The sequence below is a fragment of the Crotalus tigris genome, unplaced genomic scaffold (genome assembly GCF_016545835.1).
Source record: "Crotalus tigris isolate CLP2741 ecotype Arizona unplaced genomic scaffold, ASM1654583v1 scf7180000017639.5415321, whole genome shotgun sequence".
NCBI classification, from domain to species: Eukaryota; Metazoa; Chordata; class Lepidosauria; order Squamata; family Viperidae; genus Crotalus; species Crotalus tigris.
In genome coordinates this window covers 313,910-337,986 of record NW_024096532.1, presented here as the reverse complement: position 1 = coordinate 337,986, position 24,077 = coordinate 313,910, and the positions used below count along the sequence as shown (strand labels likewise).

The 24,077-nt window shown below is 45.0% G+C and overlaps 4 protein-coding genes across 5 annotated transcripts in view; 2 read left to right on the top strand and 2 right to left on the bottom strand.

Annotated features, from left to right (window-relative positions):
* The window catches only part of CCDC106 (coiled-coil domain containing 106), a 47,982-nt gene extending 47,783 nt beyond the window's left edge, over positions 1-199 (bottom strand). The window contains exon 1 of the mRNA XM_039334966.1: positions 75-199. The gene's annotated coding sequence lies outside the window, so the exon portion shown is untranslated. The remainder of the gene's footprint in view (positions 1-74) is intronic.
* On the bottom strand, positions 75-11,454 carry ZNF865 (zinc finger protein 865). Of its 2 annotated transcripts, XM_039334943.1 has the most exons (3): positions 11,237-11,454; positions 2,752-5,259; positions 75-201 (listed from the first exon to the last, which is right to left on the bottom strand). In XM_039334943.1, exons 2-3 carry the CDS (start codon positions 5,234-5,236, stop codon positions 131-133), a joined length of 2,556 nt encoding a protein of 851 aa, XP_039190877.1. In that variant the 5' UTR covers positions 5,237-5,259; positions 11,237-11,454; the 3' UTR covers positions 75-130. The 2 variants fall into 2 exon arrangements, with proteins under 2 accessions (XP_039190877.1, XP_039190876.1); XM_039334942.1 differs by lacking the exon at positions 75-201 and having other exon boundaries at positions 647-5,259; positions 11,237-11,452.
* Positions 11,455-11,658: 204 nt separating this feature from the next.
* LOC120304425 lies at positions 11,659-23,018 on the top strand. Its single transcript, XM_039334945.1, has 2 exons — positions 11,659-11,806; positions 19,321-23,018. Exon 2 carries the CDS (start codon positions 20,246-20,248, stop codon positions 22,856-22,858), a length of 2,613 nt encoding a protein of 870 aa, XP_039190879.1. The 5' UTR covers positions 11,659-11,806; positions 19,321-20,245; the 3' UTR covers positions 22,859-23,018.
* LOC120304431 (actin cytoskeleton-regulatory complex protein PAN1-like) overlaps positions 17,142-24,077 on the top strand; it is a 28,413-nt gene continuing 21,477 nt past the window's right edge. Inside the window, exon 1 of the mRNA XM_039334965.1 lies at positions 17,142-19,432. Coding sequence (XP_039190899.1) covers positions 18,220-19,296 — 1,077 coding nt within the window. The 5' untranslated portion in view covers positions 17,142-18,219 and the 3' untranslated portion in view covers positions 19,297-19,432. The remainder of the gene's footprint in view (positions 19,433-24,077) is intronic.

Genomic DNA, 24,077 nt, shown 5'->3' with positions numbered 1-24,077 from the left:
GGAAATGCTGAAATTACTTTCTGTTGTACTGTCAGTTTGGGTTACAAGGGGAGGTGGGAGGAAGAGGGAATTACCTGTGTGGTGTTCCCTGTACACAAGGGAACCTGGTTTTAGAACTCTTTGGTTGCATCTAGCAAATTAGTTTCCCCTCCAGTCTATTTAAAGGAGTGCTGCAATGTCTACAATTTCTCTGAAGGAGGACTGAGGAGGAAAGGAGACAGGTTATTGGGGGAAGTCAGAGAATTTGCAAAGATCTTTTTATTCGTGCCTGGCCAGCATTCTCCACTTCAGATGCAGATTGGTGTCGAATATGTATAAAAGGGGGCTTTGCATTTCTTCAGATTTGATAAGGTGCTTCGGAATGCTTGGGGCAATGAACACAACACCCAATGAACACAACACCCGTTGAATGACTTTTAGACACCCCCAGCAATCACACAATCCCTGATGCTGTGTTTGTGCTTTGAAGTACCTTTTTGGAGTCAAACCTGAAGCGCTATACAAGTCTAATAACCATGGAGTTTACAAGGCCAGGGCAGTCAGCTCGATGAACAATGTGGATACACCATGTCTTACTAGGAAAGGGTAATGGATCAAACCAGAGAATGCAGGAGAGCAGCTGAGCAGCCAAAGCATTGTGCAATCCTGGTAGACCCACCAATTAAGTTTATTTTTCTCTCACACACAGTTTCATAACCAACTTTCAGTGGCGGGCAGAAGGAAAGCTAACATTAGGGAAGGCTAACAATGTACACAGTCACAACTCTCTCCAAACCCACATTCCACTTTAGGGCTCAAAGTAAGGTATTATTCACACATGAGTTCATCTATATTGAGTCCAATAGATTAGGGAGGATGTTGAGCACAAAGAAAGAGAGCTAATCCAAGGGGGAAAGAGCCTAGCCTACTTTTGCCTTTCCTGTCTACTCCTGATGGGCCAACTTGAACATTTAGAAAAGCACACATTATAATTATCCTGGGATTTTGCTTCTTCAGAGGTGCATAATGGCAAGAATAACAACTTCAAATGCCTTTTAACATTCAGTGCTCCCTAAATGTGGAAAGTGGCATGGCAGGGAAGCTTGACTAGAAACCTTCTGGGCTCAATTTTTTTTTCTCCATAGTACAGTTTTGTGAACCTCCAATTGCATCATGAACTGGTACTGTTCTGGAGGCAGGAATATAATAGAAATGTGATGGCACAACAGCATTTAGATAATAGGGGCCACCCACTAGACCAGTGGTTCTCAACCTTTCTAATGCCGTGACCCCATAATACAGTTCCCCATGTTGTGGTGACCCCCAACCACTTATACATCACCGGGTACCAGGGGCATGGCCAAGGAAAAGGGGGGAAAAATGGCGGACAGCCTTGTTTGGCGACCCCCGTGAAATGGTCGTTCGACCCCAAATGGAGTCCTGACCCACAGGTTGAGAACCACTGCACTAGACAATTCAAGCAGACTTCTTTAACTTTCTACTATCCTCAGCCATGTCTCACTACCTCCCAGGTCTTAAAAAATTGAGAACTAGCCTATTTTCTTTATACATATGAAGAAAGGAACACTAATTAAAGTCTTTCTCTCAGAATGCAAGCAAGGCTTACCTAATACAGATTACATAGTTGAGTTTACACAAAAGATTGGTGGACATTCCTCAAGTGCTGTATCATGGTCCTTCCTGTCTCATTCCCAAAGGAATGAATTGGGTCTAACGTTTCTCTCTAGGGGATTACAGGAAGCACCATCTCTTCTTGTGAACTGGAATGCCATATACGGTTTCCATTCCAGAATGGAGGCTTCAAATGAAAAAAAAAATGTCATTCCACCATAACCTTATTTGTTCCCATTTGCTCAGAAACAGGAAGAAACTTCCATCCCCCAGCACCGTGGCCATGCTTGACAGGCAAAGGTCACTTCTATGATTGGTATCTCCATCTCCCTTTCCCTAGACAATTAGTTAAAAAATCCAGAGTGGTCAAGATACTCTGTCAGAGAGCAGAAATCTAGCAGGTAACTGGCGACTACCTCTTGTTAATTATACCCTATCTTTACAATTCATTCTTGCCTCTACCTGGCTTGTCCTCTCGTGACTTTATGATTGGATGACTCTTCCAAATTAGTGCCCAACTGGAGCATCTCACTGCTAACAAGCACATCTTATATTCTATACATGGAAATGCCTTGCCATCTTGGCTCAACAGAAACCTGGAAGTAGCTGCATGTCCCATCCTACAGTACCAAGATACGGACCACCCATTTTTTTTTCTGCTGCTACTATTCCAACATTAGGGCTGTTCCTTATGGGCCCCCATGGCAGCAAAGCGCTCCATCTTGTGAATGTGGCGGTGCTTTTTGAGGCCGTAAGTATTGGAGAAGGCTTCTCCGCAGGTGCTGCATTTGAAGGGCCGTCCTCCCTGATGGGCTTGGAGGTGTTTGCTAAAATACTTGGGGTCTTTGAAGAGCTTGAGGCACGCCCCACATCTCAATTCACGCTTAGCATCGTGGGAGCGTTGGTGACGCAGAATGGATGACAGATAGAAGAAGCTCTTGGAGCAGCGGTCACAGCGGTAGACTTTCTCGCCCAGGTGGACTCTCTGGTGCTCCAAAAGGTTGCTACGGTAGCGGAAGGTCTTGCCACAAGTTGGGCAACGCTGAGGCCGGGCAACTACGTGAAGACGCTGGTGTTCTGCCAGACTGGATGACTGGGCAAAGCGCTTGTTGCAGAGGGCACACTTGTAAGCACGCTCACCTGTGTGAACCACTTTGTGTTGACGCAGGTACCAGGAACGCAGAAAACCACGCCCGCAGACAGCACAACGGTATGGGCGCTCCTCGGTGTGGCAGCGTTGGTGACGCATGAGAAGGGCAGCCTCCCAGAAGCGCTTGCCACAGACTGGGCAAGAGAAGTGCCGCTTTTGCAAGTGTGTGCGACGATGCAACAGCAAGTCGTAAGCTCCAGCAAAACTCTGTCCACAGACCGAGCAGGCCAACGTGCGACGCACCAGATGCACATACTTGTGGGTCACAAGTCCCAGGAAATGCTTGAAGGTCTGGCCACAGATAGAGCAGGAGAAACGTTCTCCACTTGGCAAGGTCGGATGATCTTCATAAGACGCTATGTTCTCACCACTAGCTAGCCCGTTCTCTAGTGGAGCGACAGCAGCTGCTGTTTCATCTGGTGGTATAAGTCGCTCAGGAGCAGCTTGGTGGACAAGTTTGTGCCACATGAGATTCTCAATGAAACCAAAACATTTGCCACAGACATCACAAGGGTAGGGCTTCTCGGCCACATGGACCTCCTTGTGGCTCATGACATGAAAAAGATCAGGAAAGCGCTCTCCACAGTCAGAACAGCCATACGTTAGTCCCTCAGGGGGTGGAGGGAGAGAAGGGCCCATGGGAGTTAGGGAGGGTCCCATGGGTGGTAAAGAGCAAGGTAACTGTAACCGGTGAATCTGTTTATGCCGAGTTAAGCTTTGGGGATAACCAAACACTTTCCCACATATTTCACATTTGTACGGCCTCTCCCGAGTATGCACTACATGGTGTTTGCTGAGGTGAAAAGATTCACGGAAACGCTTCCCACACACTGCGCACTGGTGAGGCTTCTCACCTGTATGGATCCGCTCATGACGCTTTAGTGTCTCCCGTCGTCCAAAGCCACGGCCACAGATCCCACAGCAGAAATTCTTGCCTGCCGCTGTCCCTACCAGCAAGGGGTGGGCACCCAAGAGACCATAGGAGGTTGGCTTGGTGTCTCCCTCAGAGCCCGTGCCTTGTGGGTCTTGTGGAAGGAGGTAGGCCCCTGGTGGCAGATAAGGCAAGGTATTGGTGCCATCCTTGGACAGCTGGACACCCTCGTGTTGGAGCTGCCGATGACGTAGTAGATTCTGGGGAGCCACGTAGCCCTTGCCACAGATGTCACATTTGTACTCGGGGCGTGGAGGTAAAGTTCCAGGAGGAGCGTGAGTGGCCTGGTGCTTGAGCAGGTAGGAGGCATCCCGGAACTCTTTGCCACAAACCCCACACTGGACTCGCAACAAGTCTGAGTGTGTCCGCACGTGTCGCTTTAAGCTCTCCCGGCGATTAAAACTCTTCTGGCAGACAGAGCAGGAGAATGGCTTCTCACCAGTATGGATAATCTGATGCTGGTGAAGATGGCTTGGCTTTTTAAACACTTTCCAGCACAGAGAGCAGGTAAAAGGACCTTCGGCTTGAGCTATGGCAGCACTGAGGGCAGATGTGGCTGTTCCGCCAGATGGTGCAGCTACTGACTGGAGGTTACCGCTTTGGGTAGGAGGCTGGCCTGCTCCCTCAGCGCCAGGTGTTGCTGTTATGCTGGCGGCGGCAGCAGCAGCGGCAGCGGCGGCCACTACGTTGGCAGCTGCTACATTGGCGGCCGCTGCATTGGCAGCTGCTGCATTAGCGGCCGCTGCATTGGCAGCAGCAGTAGCATCCTCAGTATCTTTGTGACAACGGCGGTGCCGGATGAGACTGGAGATGTGGTTATAGGTACGGCCGCAGGTGGTGCATTCGTACGGCCGTTCGCCTGTATGCACCAGCATGTGTTGAACAAGATGGGATGACTGCTTGAATGACTTCTGGCACACACCACATGGGAATCGCCGATCAATGAAATATTTCAGTCGACGGAAATAGTTCTTATCGTCTTTGCCTGCCTGACTGTCAGGAGTAACGGTGGCTGCAGTTGGTGGGGGAGCCTGCCCACGTTTCAGGCTGCTGAAGAGATGCTGGTGGCCAGAAAGATCTACTATGCCCCACTGAGGAGTGTTGTAAGCTGCCGCAGCAGCAGCTGCAGCTGCTGTACTGTCAAAGAGAGGCTGGCCTGCTGTTTGCACCACGGCTGGAGTACTGTATGGCGGTTGCTGCTGCTGGGGGGGTGGAGGTGGTGCAGGGCCCCCTGGTTCAGCTTTCTTGACTTGAACGGTCCCAGATGAAGTGGCTGAGGAAGAGGAGGAGGACGGGCCTTCAGCTTTGGGTTTAGGTGTGCCAATAGTGGCAGGGATGCGGTCAAAATGAGCAGGTGGAGCAGCTGTTGGTGGCTGGGCATATTCGTACTGTGGCTGTGGGCAAGGGAGGGCAGCAACAGCTTTGGCGTGTTCGTGATTGTAGGCCTCCATAGGTTCAAAGCGCTGGTGGTTCAGGAACTCCAAGAAGTCAAAAGGGTAGCTCTGGAAATGCACACCCTCATCGCTTGCTGCATTGGCTTCCATCTCCACCCAGGAGGGGGCACGGCCTAGAGAAAGGGGAGAAAGACTATAGAAATATGTATACTGGGTACAGGTTATCCATATCAGCAGCCGCACAATGGTATGGTGTGTTTTCTTGTAATGTCAGAGAAGCAATGAAAGAAAATGTAATAGACCTAATTTATTGTTCATCAGAAGATAATTTGGCTGACTTCATGACAAAGCCATTGGGTATATAGAAACACAAGGATCTTGTGAAACAATTTGGTTTAAATGTTGTCCAGCTATAAATTAGAAGGGTGTTAAGATATTTAAAAATTTAATAGCTGGAGCAATTAAGGGTTGTATAACAAGAATACAGTTATAGCTAATTGATTAAAGAAAGGTGTCCACTGCATGAGAGAATCCGAGCTATAATTGGTGTAATTGGAATAAATAAAGGGAGAGTTTCCTTGTTTTCCTCTGTGTGCAGTGCATGCTCCCTGTAATTTACCTCATGATGTTCCTGCTGTGATGGTTTGCTTCTCCTGTTTGCCTCTCTTATTTACTGTAAATATATTTATTTATATAAAACTGCAAGTTCGTGTCAGCGTCTCTGACTCCATTTGGACACTGGCTGCACTATTCCCTGACAGTTTTCTTATGAAAATTCAGTATCTGTTTGTCCCATACAAATATTTGGGAATCCAAAATTACAAATGTGTGCATCCATTTAAAAAGTTATCATCGTAGTATAGTGCTGATACCCACTTATACAGTGTTGCGATTTTTATCTTTTGTTTGTAGTATATTTAGTTTAAGCACATAAATAAAAATTCAAAAAAATTTTTTTAAAATACTAATAGTGGAATATAGAATTTGTTCTGTACAAGTTAGAAAAACATTAGCTGAAAAAAATGTTACAATGGAAATTCCTGTGGGACTTAAGAATTAAAGCAAGTATCACACAAGTTTCATAGATCAAATCTGTGAAGCTAATTTTACCGTAAGTTTTATATCTCACAAGATACTTCATAAATATCTTCACAATTATATCTTTCTCCTTTTTTTTCCAAGTTCATGTAAAATATTAGAAAAATGGACTAGAACAGCATAAAGAATTACATTTTAATTTAATATTTTGCTGTCTTGAAAGAAAGGTATTAATTCATCTGATTTCAGTATGAAACTACAGTTTTGATGTGGCCTCAGCTTTTTTCCCCCGAAAGAAAAATGATACTGCTTCACAGTATCTATCTGTAACTTTTTTAAAAGCAGTCAACCCTTTTCCAGGAATTGCATGATAGATACAGAGAGGCAGCTACAAAAGTCAGGAAAAGTGCAGATATGTTCTATGATCATGCTTCTAAGCATTTTCTCAAAATAATTTCCAAAATTATGAGTTGTGGTGGTGCAGTGGTTAGAATGCAATACTACAGGTTAATTCTGTTGACTGCCGGTTGCCTGCAGTTTGAATCTCTGAGGTAGGTAAAATGAGGACCCATATTGTTGGAGGGCAATATGCTGACTCTGTAAACTGCTTAGAGAGGGCTATAAAGCACTGTGAAGCGGTATATACCGTCCGTCTAAGTCAGTGGTTCTCAACCTGTGGGTCAGGACCCCATTTGGGGTCGAATGACCATTTCACGGGGGTCGCCAAACAACGCAGTCCACCATTTTTTTCTCCTTTTCCTTAGCTGTGCCACTCCCTTTTATTCTATTGGCTTTTGAAAGCCAATAGAATAGACTCTCTTGAATAGAGTCTAATTCTATTGGCTTTCAAAAGCCAATAGGAATTGTCCAGGCTGTCTCTGCCCTGCTGAGCCCGTCAAAAGTCCCATTCTGCAAACGGTGCTGCACCAGCTGAGTAGTCCTCGACTTACGACCGGTTGAGTAGTCCTCGACTTATGACCGGTTGGGGGTAGCGGCATTAAAAAGGTTGAGAACCACTGCTCTAAGTGCTATTGCTAAAATGTTTCTCAATCTTAAGTGAGCTTTTTTAACTGTTGTATTTGTCTATGAACTGAATGGCAAATGGCAAATGATTATGGCAAATGATTATGGCAAATAAATATGAAACACAAGAAAGTAATTACTAACAAATGGCTCATGTGTCATTTATATGGAGTAAGCACAAAAAAAAAGCCATGGCCTACAGCAGCATCATACATATCTGTGTTCTCCCCATTTACACATACTGGCATGCCGCATTTCTTCATATATGTAGAAAACATACTTTATATGTGTGCGTGCAACAAGTGGCATGCATGGATGTTGTCACATGCAGTGATTTACATGTGGCTTTCATGCTTTCTTGTATTCATTAATAGCTTAATCTGTGAGCTAGATGGAGATCTTTGCTAAAAGAAAGAGAGCCAGGCAAAGCAATACAAAGCCCGATGAAAAGTTAGAGTAAAAAGTCTGTCAAAGTTATCTACTTTGTCTTGCTCAATAATTCACCTTCAATGGTTTTTTCAGTTAATTTTCAGTTAATTATAGTTAATTTAAACTTTACTGTAAGCTATGTCCAGGGCTTATGCAAATAAAAAAGGCTATAAATTTTAATTTACCTTAACTTTTATTTATTAAGTCTCAGCAAATAAGGCTCCCAAATTATCACTTTCTTTACCCTTTTCTGTACTTCATGAAAAACAAAAGAGGTTGGAAAATGTTGTCATTCAGTTCCAACCCACTTTATCAACATGGATGAATTAATCACATTTTTCCTATTTTAGCAAGTGCACTGAGGTATAATGCAAACGATGTAAGTTTGGGAATCAGTCGCTAGGATTCTCAGATAGAAGAATATGTCACAGCAAGGAGTGAGCAAAGGCCAGTTTTCTGAAAGGGAGTCTTCTAGTACAAACGCCTTTATTTAATGTCAAAAAGAAGCTGTACTAAAGACAAAAAAGCAAAGTACCTTATGTTGTACTATACATTAATATTAATATTAGTAAAGGTGTGGTGCAGTGATTAAGGAATTGGACTGACATCAAGTACAAGTTCAGGCTAAGCCAAATCTACTTGATCAGTGGTCCGAGGAGGGAATGCCATGTATAACTAGTTTTCAGATCAAAATGTGAGGTATAAATCAAATAAATTATATGATGCCTCATTAGGAAGAATTTAGGTTTGCATTACATAGATCCAGTGAAGTTAGTTTGGAAACAACAAAATATAGGAAGCCCTCAACTTACAACCACAATTAAGCCCAAAATTTCCATTGCTAAATGAGACAGTCGTAAAGTGAATATTGTCCTATTTTATGATTTTTCTTGCCACAGTTGTTAAGTGAATCACTGCAGTGATTAAGTTAGTAATGGCTTCCCCATTGACTTTGCTTGTTGAAGCTCACAAAAGGTGATCACATTAACCCTGGATACTGCAACCATTATGAATCAGTTGTCAAGTGTCTGAATTTTGATCACATGACCATGGAGGATGCTGCTTAACTCACTTTTTTCAGTGCCTTTGTAACTTCAAATGGTCACTAAATGAACTGCTGTAAGTCATAGTAAGAAAAAGATGCCAGGGAGGCCAAAATAAGTGCTAATAAAGTTTACATTGTGATACTCTGAAAATAGCTGGAGAGTCTTGCTGAGTTTAAGCAGATGAAAAGAGATTGGGGCTCTTAAAAACAATAGATTCTGCAGAAGTAGAACATAGAGGTCAACTTAAAACAGAGTGAGGGATGGGAACTCCTCAATATTTGAAATGTACTCTGAGTAAAAACCAAGAATTATTAGTTCTATTTTTACTTTTCCTCTGTTGGCAGTTAAGTAATATATACAGATAGGCTTCGACTTATAACCATTTGTTTAATGATCATTCAAAATTACAATGGCACTGTAAAAAGTGACTTATCACTATTTTTCACACTTACAACCATGGCAGCATACATGTGGTCACATGATTAAAATTCAGACACTAGGCCACTGACTCATACTTATGACGGTTGCAGTATCCCCAGGTCATGAGCCAGATTCATTTAAAACTATGTTACTAATTTTACTACTGTAGCAATTCACTTAATAACTGTGACAAGAAAGGTCATAAAATGGGACAAAACTCACTTAACAACTGTCTTGCTTAGCAATGGAAATTTTGAACTCAATTATGGTCATAAGTCAAGGACTACCTATACTTCATTGTAAGCTTCTCTTTGAATAATTTAAAAAAATCATTTCACAACACTGGCTGGACTTAGCTAATAAAATCCACCCTTTAAAAAGTATTGTGAAGAGAGACTTTTTTTTCTTATAGTAAAATATATATTTAAAATAAGGAAGTATTTAAACTATTGATCAATTCAAACTAAGCCAAAATTATCTCTCAAAACAAATCTGTTTGAAGTTATGAAAGTATAATGTAGCTAACAAGTAAATGAAGAGTAATTTAACTAACAATCCATTTAGGTGCATGCTGCATCCTGCAACAGAAAGCATACACACTGAGAAGGAAATTAATGGTGTATGGAGGCCAAGAAGCTCAATCAAATTTCCAGTGATGAATGCTGTATTCCTTATTGCTCCTGTTCAGTTCTATAGGTTAAAAAAATCTGTATTGATATATTTCTTATAAACAAACCAACCAATAGGTAGTTTGGAGATTTTCAAAGCAAAATTGCACCACCTTTTGTTAAGGAACCCCTGAGGTAAAGCAACATAAATAATCTCTTCCTAAAATGTTGCATAACTATTCCCATCAAAGTCTAGGAAAGTTTGCTTTAAAAGTACATGTAGCCTACATAACACCATGCAGAAAATGAGTAAGAGGAATGTAATGAATATTTGGGATATTTTAGCTTAACAGTAAATGAGAACATCTTGCACACAGCAATGTAAGACAGAGCCAATATAGTTAGTTTTAAAAAAAATGCAGTGTACTTATGTACTTTCCTGACACTAATAAGATACTTAAGAAGGGTTTAAGTCTAAAATCTGTTGTAAAGCAGGCAGAAAGAATTTGAAATATCCTTTTCAATAACAAAGATAAGGTGGGCAGGAAAATTAAGGGTAATAAATTAAGGGTAATAGCAGAATATTGTAAGACATTCTTGTGGGCTGATTTGAGAGGCATATCCTCCTGCAACCTGTTAATTGAAATATCTAAACTAGGGAGGTGCTGCTATCTAAGGATGCCCATCTGAATCTCTGAAGAGCCAATGCCATTGCAGAAACAGGAAACATAGCTTTGTTGCCTTTAATCATATTTAAGTGCAAATATATTCATTCCTAGGAACCATAATATTTATGGGAGTTGCAACCCAATACATCTAAGCATTAGGATGAAGATAGCTGTTATAGACAAAAGTAATTTTACTTTTAGACCAAAGATCCGATTAGATATGCAACACCATCCTACATTCCTAGAAATTTTCAAGAGCTGGCAGACAATTAAAAAAGGTGGGGTGGAGATAACATTTGAGGCAAGTAGCAAAATTGCAACTTTCTGTGTAAAAAAGTGGCTTACTGTACACTTACAGGCTGGATTTAGGGAGACTACAGTAGAATACGGGTACAGGCTGGATGAAGACTTATGGAAAATATTTATTTTATGAAAAAGAATATGGTATCCAGTTATCCTTTCGATCTCTACCGCGGACCGCCCGTACGTGACTCTGGGTGGCTTAAGGATGAAATGGGAGGACAGTAGTTTATTCAGTTATGGGGGCGGCAGAATTCGGGCTCGATCTAGGAGCACAAGCTAAGATAAAGGATTATAACACAAGTTTGTCGGGTTGGCGTGGAGAGACCACGACAAGGCGCGGGCTTCGGTTCGGGGCCAGCTCTTAAAAAAGCAAGAGGGACAAGACGGGAAAAGGGCGCCAGGCTCAACGGCGACGCTGGAAAGCAGCGTGTGCTGGAAAGGGGAGGTGAGTCAGGATCGCAGAATAGCTGGGGTGGGGCTGTTAAAGGGAGCGGAAGTTAGCCGAAGCCGCGCGCTGTGGTGTATCTGTGAGGGGGTTTATCTCGCCTTCGGGATCAGGTGTGGGGGGGAGGGGGAGGAATCTAAGGGCCAGAGTGGCTCCAGGGTGGCACTTACCGGTGTGTGGCGCTGCCCCAGCCTCCTCCGCGCCCCAGGCAGGGGCTGGTCCTTGGATAGCAAGATTGGAGTGGGGGGAAGCCCCCTGGCCCGGCCCTTACCCCCAGGATACGCGGGGGGGCGTTTCTGCTCCCTCACGGGTGGGGGCAGGGGGGCACTGCCAGGCTGCAATTCACAGGCCCAGCCGGAACCGGAAGCTTCCCTCCCCAAGCAAGAATACCGTTTCCTGCTCCCCCCCTCGTACCCACAGGACTCTGCGATTTTTATTCCTCCCTCCCCTCTCCGCTTGCTTCGTTTCCCAGAGCCCAACGCGCTTGCCCACTTACCCTCCCCTCCGCCGGGCTTTTGAGTCGTCGCGAGAGCTGGAAGGTCTTCTCGGTCGGCTTCCTCCTTTTTATTAATCCTTTTTTTTGGGTGGGGGGGGAAGGAGAGTGTGAGTCGGGGGCGCACGTGCAGAGCAGAAAGCCCCCCCCCACCTCTTAGCGTTGTCAGCGGGTCTCTGCAAATGTTTGCGAGCTGCTAGACTTCCTTCTGAGTCTTAAAGTGGATTAACAGGGAGAACCTCAATAGGTACAGCTTTTTGTTGTTGTTGTTCATGGCATGGAAATAAAGGAATGAGTAAATGCTAATTCTGTAAATCTATCCTGAGGATAGTTGTCCCTAAAATTACGGGGCTGTGCTATGAAGCATTAAATTGCTTGGAACACGACTGTTTCAGCTTGTGTCTGAGCCATTGGGAGATAGATGTGTTATCTTAATACCATCACCACATTATTATACTGTAATTATTTCCTAATAAATACTGTTGGAACAGTTTATTGCCAAATGGGCTGGACTAATTACATTCTTCCTGTTGGCACAGCTAAAAGGTATGGGAAAAGTGATGGGAAATGAATCAAAATGTTTAGAAAGCAAGACACAGTAAACACAATGGGTTGTGTTGCACATAACACAATAGTACAGTGTTTCTTAACGTGTAATCCTAGGGTTCCTGGAAGTCACCAAGGCCCTCTTGGGAGTGGGGCAATCAAAATTATGTGTTGGCCTATGCTGAAAAATAATAGCAAAGGTAGGGCAGCAAATGCATCATTTTTTAAAAGAAATTAACATAGTAAATATCAATAAATGTAACCCATACAAGCAAAAACTCTTTTGAGCTCCCTCATAATTTTTAAAAGTGGGAAGGGGTCCTGAGGGAAAAAAATGATTCAGAAACACTGCAGCAGAGTAGAATATATTGCAAATTGATAAGATATATAAAATATATTTATCCTTAAGTGTACTCTTCAGTATCCACATTCAAACACTGGAGCCAATTCTTTATTTAGTAGGTAGGACAGAGAAATTATTATTCCAAAATATCAACTCCCACCTACTGGGTCAGCATCAGTGTTATAAACATATGTGATGCGGCTATGTGCTGTAAGTACAGATTTTCCTTGACTTAAAACCATTCATTTAGTGACTGCTTGAAATTATGGCACTGAAAGAACTGACTTATGACTTGTTCCTTGCACTTACAATCATAGCAGCATCCACATTGCCATATGATCAAAATTTGGGCTCTTGGCAACCAACATGTATTTACAATGGTTGCAGCATCCCAGGGTCATGTAATTATGATTTGCATCCTTCTCAGACTGTTCCAGTGAGCCAAATCAGTGGGAGAAACTGGATTCCCTTTAACAACCATGTGATTCTCTTAACTGCAGTGATTTGCTTAACAACTGTGGGAAAAAAGGATATAAAATTGGGTGCCACTCATTTAACCACCTTATTCAGCAATGGAAATTCTGATCTCAGTTTTGGTCATAAATGAAGGGCTACCTGTATCCCCAAAAACAGATTTGGACCAAGGAGGAGCAAATGGCATCGATGTGGACACAAATTTCAGCCATGTCTTAACTACAGAGTGGATCTGATACATTTTTTTCAATACCTGATACATTTTTTTCAATACTTACCACAACAGAAAATGAAATAGAAGGGCTTATATCAGAGCACACACTTTACTATATATTTTACTATAATAACCTTGCTTTGAAAATGATTAATTGTAAACACAGACAAGATTCAGGAGTTGCTTGGTATATCCTTATGTATTACCTTGTTGAATTAAACAGTACATTGTATATAAGTATATCTATCCTGTTTGTTAGTCTCAGGGTGAGAAATCACTGAGGAAGGCGTTAAAAAAACAGACAAGATGAAAACATTGTCATCCTACTGACAGACAAAGGCAGACTGATGGTGATAATTGTCAAAACTAATTAAATCAACAAAACTGAAGATCTGCTGAATGACACCAATAATTAACATCCAGTCAGTCAACAACAATCCAATGCACATCACCTAAATTGTGTCATACCACATAACCAGCCTCAGCGTGGAAACAAACTTTGCCATATGTCAAAGGAATGTCAGAAATGCTGGTCAGAATTCTACAATCACTGGGAATAATGCTGGCTCACAAACCAGTATCAACACTCCGACAAGAGCTGTCCAGAACCAAGGATAAAATACTGAAGGAAGAGAACAGCAATGAAATCTATAACGGGGTCTTCAATCTTGGCAACTTTAAGACTTGTGGACTTCAATTCCCAAAGTTCCTCAATCACCCATGCTGGCTGGGGAATTCTGGTATTGAAGTTTAAAAATCTTAAAGTTGTCAAGGTTGGAGACCCTTGATCTACAAGATCAAATGCAACAACTGCAATCGATTCTATGTCAGGCAAACAGGACAACAACTAAAAGCAATCTACGAGCACTGACTAGCAGTCAACTGGCATGGCCACAAATCTCTGATCTCAGTCCTTGTTGGCACCAAGCAACTCTAGTTCAACTGGGACAGAACAAAAATCATTGGCCATGCCACCACATGCCACGCACACAAATTAGTTGAAGCCTGGTATTCAACAAACGGGTCGATCAACAAACATATCAATCTGGAACCAGCCTACAAGCCCATAAGAAGAATTCTTCTTCAACAGAAGAATAAGTGCATGCATTGAGGAATATAAGAACTCAGTCAAAAAAGAGGAACCAACTTCTTCCCTGGTCCAACACCTTAAAATCACAGGACATGAAATTGACTTTAAAAAAGACCAGAACTATCGCCAAAACTGAGCACTTTAATAATAGAATAATCAGAGAAGCCATCGAGATAGAAAAACGCCCACACAGCATGAACAAACGAGATGATACCTCCCGCCTACCAGCCATTTGGAAACCCGCCCTTATTGACAAACGAGTCCCTAACACAAAGAATGACACCGGACCCACACTCACAAAAGCCACACAGGATGTCACCATCACACGTCCACGCAAAAAGCAAACCCAAACCCACACCGATGATGAGGCACAACCACAAACCAGAAGCCAGACCACAGCTGCATCATTAGCCACTTTAAACCCCTCCAATCCATACATGAAGTAAACTGACACCCACCATGAAGATGAGGCACGACCATGAACGCGAAGCCAAACAATAGCAATTCAGCTCACCATCTCACATCCCCATGCAACTCAGACTAACCTGAGCACAACAAAGCCCCCACCCAAAGAGAACACTCCCCCAACCAATCAGAGCACAGCCAACCCCCCATCCAATCAGAGCACAGCCAGCCCCCCATCCAATCAGAGCACAGCCAAGCTCCTAACCAATCAGAACACACCTCCATCCAATCAGAACACAGCCAAGCTCTCATCCAATCAGTTCATACCCCCACTGGCAGTTAAAAGGAAGAAACAGCTACGATCACACATTGCTCCTAGAAGCACGAAGCCGAAAATACCAGCCTGAAGATGACGAATGAGACTTTGTCGAAACGTCGCCAAGACACTTCCAATTTGACGCGGGAGAAAACCCAAATAACCAAAGACCTACATACAAACACCTGCGAAAACCTCAGAAAACAATACATACATACATACATACATATATATATACATACATACATACATACATACATACACATACATACATACATACATACATACATACATACATACATACAGTGGGGCACCAATTGTGCAAGTTCTCCCACTTAAAAAGATGAGAGAAGCCTGTAATTGTCATCATAGGTAGACCTCAACTATGAGAGACGAAATGAGAAAACAAATCCAGCGTCAGGTTGTCCTGGATTGGTGCTTCACAAACCAGCCGGCAAACAGGTACGATCGACAACGGTAATTTTTATTCACTCTGTCTGGAACAAAGTCAGCACTGGGAGTGGTTTGCTCCCAGTGCTGTATATAGTCCACCACCGCACCCCACACCCTCAATTCCTACTCCACCCACCAAACCAGCATCTGGTCCATTAATTGCCTGCACCCCGCCCCCACCAGTCCATCTGGTGGCGTGGAACCGTCCCATATGGCCAGCGAGCTGACCGCCGCAATCATCCAGTTCCTTCATGCTTGTTTAGTGTCGGCCTGGCGAGGCGCATGATGATGATGTCATCAGGAGATGAGGCGCACGTTTATGACCATATGGTGGCCTGTAGCATAGCCATCACAGCCCAGCCTCCGAGGTCGCTCCCAGACGCCGAAGGGACACGTGGTTGAGTCAGGAAGCGTCCCGGAGTCAGGAAGCGGTGCAGAGACCGGGTGAGCCTGTTCCCTGAGTCCCTGTATGGATCGGCCTTGCCAGGCACGACATCCAGACAATCACACTGTCTGATTTGGAAAGAATTTATTTGCAAATTATGGTGGAAAATAAGTATGTGGTCACCTACAAACAAGCAAGATTTCTGGCTCTCACAGACCTGTAACAACTTCTTTAAGAGGCTCCTCTGTCCTCCACTCATTACCTGTATTAATAGCACCTGTTTGAACTTGTTATCAGTATAAAAGACACCTGTCCACAACCTCAAACAGTCACACTCCAAACTCCACTATGGTGAAGACCAAAGAGCTGTCGAAGGACACCAGAAACAAAATTGTAGACCTGCACCAGGCTGGGAAGACTGAATCTGCAAGCAGCTTGGTGTGACGAAATCAACTGTGGGAGCAATAATTAGAAAATGGAAGACATACAAGACCACTGATAATCTCCCTCGATCTGGGGCTCCACGCAAGATCTCACCCTGTGGGGTCAACATGATCACAAGAATGGTGAACAAAACTCCCAGAACCACACAGGGGGACCTGGTGAATTACCTGCAGAGAGCTGAGACCAACATAACAAAGGCAACCATCAGTAACACACTATGCCTGCAGTGCCAGACATGTCCCCCTGCTTAAGCCAGTACATGTCCAGGCCTGTCTGAAGTTTGCTAGAGAGCATTGGGATGATCCAGAAGAGGATTGGGAGAATGTCATATGGTCAGATGAAACCACAGTAAAACTGTTTGGTAGAAACACAACTCGTCATGTTTGGAGGCAAGAGAATGCTGAGTTGCATCCAAAGAACACCATACCTACTGTGAAGTATGGGGGTGGCAACATCATACTTTGGGGCTGTTTCTCTGCAAAGGGACCAGAACGACTGATCCATGTACAGGAAAGAATGAATGGGGCCATGTATCGTGAGATTTTGAGTGCAAACCTCCTTCCATCAGCATGGGCATTGAAGATGAAACATGGCTGGGTCTTTCAGCATGACAATGATCCCAAACACCGCCTGGGCAATGAAGGAGTGGCTTCGTAAGAAGCATTTCAAGGTCCTGGAGTGGCCTAGCCAGTCTCAGATCTCAACCCCATAGAAAACCTTTGGAGGGAATTGAAAGTCCGTGACAGCCCCAAAACATCACTGCTCTAGAGGAGATCTGCATGGAGGAATGGGTCAACATACCAGCAACAGTGTGTGCCAACCTTACAGAAAACGTTTGACCTCTGTCATTGCCAACGAAGGATATATAACAAAGTATTGAGATGAATTTTTGATATTGACCACATACTTATTCTCCAGCATGATAGATGTAGCATCCACCGATTGGGTAATCAAAGCCCTCCTGCTCAGATTTAGACTAAGACCAAACTTTAGCCATGCCTCCCTTGGGCGCTCCTTTCCCAGTTTGTCTTAGTCTATGCTCAGAGAGGACACAGTTTTGTTAGCTCCTCAGCAATTGTTAGTTTAAATAGTGTAGCATTAGGATTGTTAATATAGCTTCCTGTAGTGTACTCTTTACATAATTTTTGTTTTTTTAGTAAAGGATAGTGAATTAGCAATCTTGGAGATTTGCTTTCCAGAGGGCCTAATTGGCCTCGTGGATCGTAGGAGCTTTGCCGCTGAGGCGGCTTTCAGCTCAGAGTATCTGTTCAGCACACCGAGGGAGGCTTCCCTTGTGTCTGATAACAATTTTTATTGCCAGCATTTCTGGAGAATTCAGCCGATTACCAGAGCTTCTCTCTTGCCTCATGGCCATGAGGCTCTATCCAGGATCGCACAGAGACTCCCCCAGGCTGCAGAATCGCAAGTAGTTTGTGGTGCCTTATAGCTGTAAGGGGGGAAGTGTGTGTAAGGTTCCCTCCGTCTTTTTGCCTGCCTGAACGGGGACTTCAAAGACGAGGCCGGAGAAGCTGTCTTACAGCTCTGACTAAGAGGAGAGACCATTTTTAGGCGCAAAGAAGACCTGCGGCCGCCATTTTGAATTTGGTGCTGGGCATGGTCGCCATTTTAAGGTTGCTGTTTGCCTCCAATTCAGACCTAGCATTAGTGACTCACTGCGTTGGGTCCTCTTGGGGGTTTAGCTATTGTTTTTTCGACGCATTGCTTCTCAGAGATTTATTACAAAAATAAAATAAAATAAAAATAATAATAACAATAATAACACCTATTATCTTAAATTGTGGGGTTCCTGACCTGTTCTATTTAGCTCCCGGCGCTCTGCCGGCAGGGCCCAGCAGACAGTTTTAGACAGCTGTTCTGGCTGTTTGCCATTGTGGTTGTCTTAGGGCGTGGGGAGCTTCCCTCCCGGACAACTTGATCTGCGTAGTTACCCCCATCCCAGGGCTTCTCCTACCTGGAAAGCCTGGGCACAATGGCAGATGGTGAGTCTCCTCAGGCTTTGCAGGGTTCTGATATTCCCCCCATTCAAGCAAAACGCAGATCCTCTGATTCAAATACAGGGGGGAAGAAAAAAGCTAAAACCAAGCATTTATCAACCAAAGAACCCTCCAAGACTGCTGAGCGAGAGGCCTCGAGGAGACACCAGGCACTGGAGCAAGAGTTCTCCAAAGCACAAAGGCTCAGGTCCAGAGAAGCTGAATTGGTTCCCCCTGCTTCTCTGGCCAGCTCACCTTATGAGCCCTCACTGGTGCCGTCTTATCAAGCCCCCAGGGCAGGGTCTCCTCAAGGGGGAACTGAACAGGTCAGTCTATTTGCCCCTAGACAACATATCCCTACATCCCCTCTGCCAGGGCCTTCCATTTCTCCTGCTAACATTAGTACGCATACTCCTGAGACCACCGCTGCTGGTGTGCCTTCAGCTGAGCGATCCTTATGGGCTCAACAGTTTCAGAGCTTTATGCACCAGGCCTTCAATAAATTCATGTCTTCTTCCTTAGCAGCTGGTCCCTCACAGGTTTCACCTTCTCCACCCTTGCCCGTAGACCGCACTGGACGTCCCCAGTCAGCGGGTTCAGGTATTTCTGAGACTTCATCTCAGTTTGGGGAGACTGAATCTGTTGACCTGGTGACAACTGAAGGACCTATGTCTGAGGATGAGGAGGTAACTCAGGATCCAACCCCAACATTGGGGCTTTTTGATCCAAACCTATTCAAATCTCTTTTGTTAAAAGCCTGCACAACAGCCAACCTGGCCTCGGAGCAGGAACCCAAGCCATCTACCTCGTCTACACAAGAGTCAAACCCTTTATTTGTTAGAAAGGTGGTAGAGGAAAAACAAGTTCCTTGTCCAGCTGATTTCCACGAGACAGTGGAAAAAGAGTGGACCTCACTGGCCACCCTACCCTCTCCTAGCAGCACAGAAAAGAGATTGTATAATGTATCTTCTGCATTCTCTTCCCTTCTAGAGGTTCCTACAGTGGACGCTCCATTAACATCTTTGTTCTCCACATCCTGGAGACATGGCCGAACATCTCAAGGCGGAAGATAAACGTTTTGAGTTTTCTCTCCGCAGGGCTCACCAGGCCTCTGCCTGGGCCATCAGGGAGTCTTCGTCCTCGTCCTTTTTCGCGAGAACTTCTATCATCTGGCTCCGGGAACTACAGGCATTAATTCCTCCAGACCAGGTACGCACACAACATACTCTAGGTAAACTAGTAACAACGGCGGAATACATGTCAGATGTTTCCCTCAACTCCACCAAATTTTTGGCCAGATCTATTGCAGCCACAGTTGCGTCCCACAGATTCATGTGGCTGAAACAGTGGAGGGCTGACCTAAAGTCAAGATGGCGTCTTGCTACAGACACCTACAGTGGCAAGAATTTATTTGGCCAAATCCTAGAGCCGTACCTGGTTGAAGGGAAGGATAAGAGAAAAACCTTAGCTCATCCGTCCAAGAAGACGGATAGGAGATCTCAACAAGAATTTCGCAGGCAGTCCTTCAGGGCCAGAAGTTCTTGGGAATGGAGGCAGCCCTTTCGATCAGAGCAGTCCTGGGATTGGCCCAGAGGTTCCCGATCCTTCTCCCCCAGACAGAATCGCCAACAGGACCGCCAGAATTCAGGAGCCAGGGGTCAGTTCCAGACCAAGCGACCCTTCAGAGGGGCGGGAGGCCGTCCATTGCGAAGGTCTAAGTGACGCCAGATTGGACCCTCCCATAGGCGGACGCTTAACCCTGTTCAGCGACACTTGGGAGGTCACCACAAACGATACCTGGGTGAGAGAGACCATAAGATTCGGTCTAGCCCTAGAACTAAAGTCCATACCACCAGACCGTTTCCTTCAGTGCCCCGCCTCAAGACACGCACACAAGGCCGAACTAGTAGACACAGCAATATCACACTTATTAGAAATAAGAGCCATAAAATCAGTTCCTCCAGAACAAAAAGGAAAAGGGTTCTATTCCATTCTCTTCGTGGTTCCCAAGCCCTCGGGGGGATGGAGAGCGATATTAGATCTAAAGGGACTCAACCGCTTCCTAATCTACAGGAAGTTCAAAATGCAGTCCCTCAAGTCCATTCTAGCAAGTGTCAGGAAGGGAGATTACCTCTCCTCCATAGACCTGACAGAAGCCTACTTTCATGTTCCTATCAGACCACATCATCGCAGATTCCTCCGCTTCTGCCATGCAAACAGACATTATCAGTACAGGGCACTTCCCTTCGGTCTATCCTCGGCACCACGGGTATTCACAAAGATACTGGCAGTATTAGCGGCACATCTCAGATTAATACCGGTAAGAATACAATGTTACCTGGACGATATAATCATCCAGTCCAGTTCATTCCACACTGCTCAACTAGATCTACAGACCACAATAGAGACACTTCAGAGACACGGCTTCTCAGTAAATTTCAAGAAGAGCCACACCACCCCTACCACTCGGATCTTGCATCTAGGGGCGGTGATAGATTCAGACCTATGCAAGGTCTACCTCTCCCAGGAACGCAGGGACGGTATCAGATCCTTAGTTTGCAAGATCCAGAGAGAGAAGGTAGTTCCCCTTGTCCAGTTGTCACAGCTGTTGGGGAAGATGATTTCTTGCCTAGGAATAGTGCTGTGGGCCAGTCTGCATTCCAGACATCTACAATGGTTCCTGCTTCCCTTCCAGAAGCGGAACATGAGTGCCTCCACACGGAAGGTGAGAGTTCCGTACCACACTCTACAGTCACTCAGATAGTGAGGGTCACCCGCCATACACAAGGGGACATTCTTCAAGGAGCCTCACAGACTTATCCTGACCACGGACGCCAGTCTGTTCGGTTGGGGAGCGCACATATGGCTCAGGGTCAATGGTCCAAGCACGACCTCACGCACAATATAAATTGGCTAGAACTAAGGGCAATACACCTGGCTCTTTGCCAGTTCTCCAACATAGTGAAGGGGAATCATGTCCTGGTAATGATGGACAATGTCGCAGCCAAGGCTCATATCAACAGACAGGGAGGGACCAAATCTTGGTCCCTCATGCAGGAGGCCCTAGCATTGGGTCTGTGGGCAGAATCCCATCTGAAATCCATCAGAGCAGAACACATTTCCGGGGAGGAGAATTGTCAGGCAGATTCTCTAAGCAGGGCGACGATAGACCACTCGGAGTGGCAATTGGAACCGAACCTCTTCAGGGAAATATCGGAGAGGTTCGGGCAGCCTCGGGTAGACCTGTTTGCTTCCCCAACAAATGCTCAGCTTCCCAGGTATTTCACGCGGTTTCCATCATGGGGGGCGGAGGGAACGGATGCGCTACGCAGCAGATGGCCCAAGGGACTTCTGTATGCCTTCCCTCCACTTCCCCTGATTCCAGCTGTCATCAGGAGACTCCTATTAGAGGGGGCAGAATTAATCTTGCTGGTCGCCAAGGCGTCCTTGGTTTGCAGATCTCGTGGATCTATCGATCTCCCCACCTTGGAAGATTTCAGCAGATCGCATCTCCCTCAGTCAGGGTCAGCTCCAACATCTGGACCCGCAGTGGCTTCAACTAGCCGCTTGGCACTTGAAAGGGAGAGCTTAACTAGACAGTCCTATTCGACTGGAGTGATTGCTATAATTCAAGCCTCCAGACGTCCCTCCACTAACAGGATCTACGATGCCACGTGGAAAAGTTTCTGTGCATGGTGTAACACCAGGAGGGTCAACCCACTGGCTAGCACCATTCCGATATTATTGGACTACCTTTTAGACGGACTAAACAGGGGACTGTCTCACAATACCATCCATAGGCAGATCGCAGCATTATCCACGGTCCTCATTTGCGAGGATCAGGTACAGCTATCTCATCATCCAGTTGTTACAGTCTTCCTTAAGGGAGCCGTTAAGACAGGTCCCCCTGTAGTACACAGATATCCCACATGGGACCTGCCAAGGGTTCTTCAGATTCTTATCAGTTCACCATTTGAACCCATCAGATCTTGTTCACTACACTTCCTTTCATTGAAAGTAGCCTTTTTGATAGCCATCACCTCGGCAAGACGCATCTCGGTACTTGCTGCACTCTCGATCAGGGAGGATCTTTGTGTTTTTCTGGATGACAGAGTGATCCTAAAATTGGACCCTTCTTTCATTCCGAAAGTCAATACTAGCTTCCACAGGTATCAAGATCTGATTCTTCCGGACTTTTGTCTGCGACCTTCTCACCGTCTTGAAAGATTGTGGCATACATTAGACGTACGCAGGGCTTTGCATCACTATGTGAAGCGAACCGCTGCATTTCGTAGATTGGAGGCCTTGTTTGTGTCTTTCCAATCTTCTTCCATGGGTCTGAAAGTATCATCCTCAACCATTGGTAGATGGATTAGGGCCTGCATCTCTCACGCTTACAGGACTCAGTCTCTTCCTGTTCCTCCTTGCATCACTGCTCATTTTACACGTAGTGCTGCTACATCTGCGGCCTGGTCCACTCAGGCCTCGATTGAGGAAATTTGCAGGGCAGCCACCTGGGCTTCCCCCTCTTCATTTATAAGGCATTACAAGCTTGATAAATTCGCTGCCTCAGACGCATCCTTCGGCAGAAGGGTTCTGCAGCAGGTAGTCTCTACGCATGAGCCACAAGCCTAGACTTCCCTCCTGACAGGGACACGGGTGGCTTTGATATGTCCCAATCGGTGGATGCTACATCTATCATGCTGGAGAAGGGGCGTTGTCTTACCTGAACGCCTTTTCTCAGCATGAAGATGTAGCATCCACACCCACCCTTAACACTTAGTCTAGGCAGATTTTTTTCAGGAGGAGCTACTGTGTCGGACCTAATGAACACTTCGCCTCAACAAAACTGGGAAAGGAGCGCCCAAGGGAGGCGTGGCTAAAGTTTGGTCTTAGTCTAAATCTGAGCAGGAGGGCTTTGATTACCCAATCGGTGGATGCTACATCTTCATGCTGAGAAAAGGCGTTCAGGTAAGACAACGCCCCCTTTCCACCATAATTTGCAAATAAATTCTTTCCAAATTAGACAATGTGATTGTCTGGATTTGTTTTCTCATTTTGTCTCTCATAGTTGAGGTCTACCTATCATGACAATTAAGGCCTCTCTCATCTTTTTAAGTGCGAGAACTTGCACAATTGGTGGCTGACTAAATACTTTTTTGCCCCACTCTGTGTGTGTGTGTGTGTGTGTGTGTGTGTGTGTGTGTGTGTGTATGTATATATGTATGTATGTATGTATATAGAGGAACAAAGGATGAACCTCGAACGAAGAGCATCCTGGTAGCTGACCTGCAGCAAGTGACCTCTAGTGGTTAAAGCGAAAGTTGTTCAAATTCGCTTCAAAATAGCTGAGAAGAACACTGAACCTACCCTAGCCATGGCAGAGTGTCTTATTCCAATTTGACGCGGGAGAAAACCCGAATAACCAAAGAAGGTGACTGGCCCAAGGTCAGCCAGCTGGATTTCATGGCTAAGGCAGGACCTGAACTCAATGCCCCTTACTTTTTAGCTTGATGCTTTAGACCAGTGTTTCTCAACCTTGACAATTTTAAGGCATGTGGACTTCAACTCCCAGAATTCCACAGCCAGCATTGCTGGCTGTGGAATTCTGGGAGGTGAAGTCCACATGCCTTAAAATTGTCAAGATTGAGAAACACTGCTTTAGACAACGTGTAGTGCAGGAGTAGGTAACGGATGTAGGGAGCTTCTGCCAGGCCAGATCACTTTGGCTATCATATTGCTTGTAGGTCTTCTAGTCCAATCCCCTGCAACAATGATAGAGCACCTACAACTTCTGAAGGCAAGCTGTTCCACTGTTTAATTGTTCTAATTGTCAGGAAGTTTCTCCTTAGTT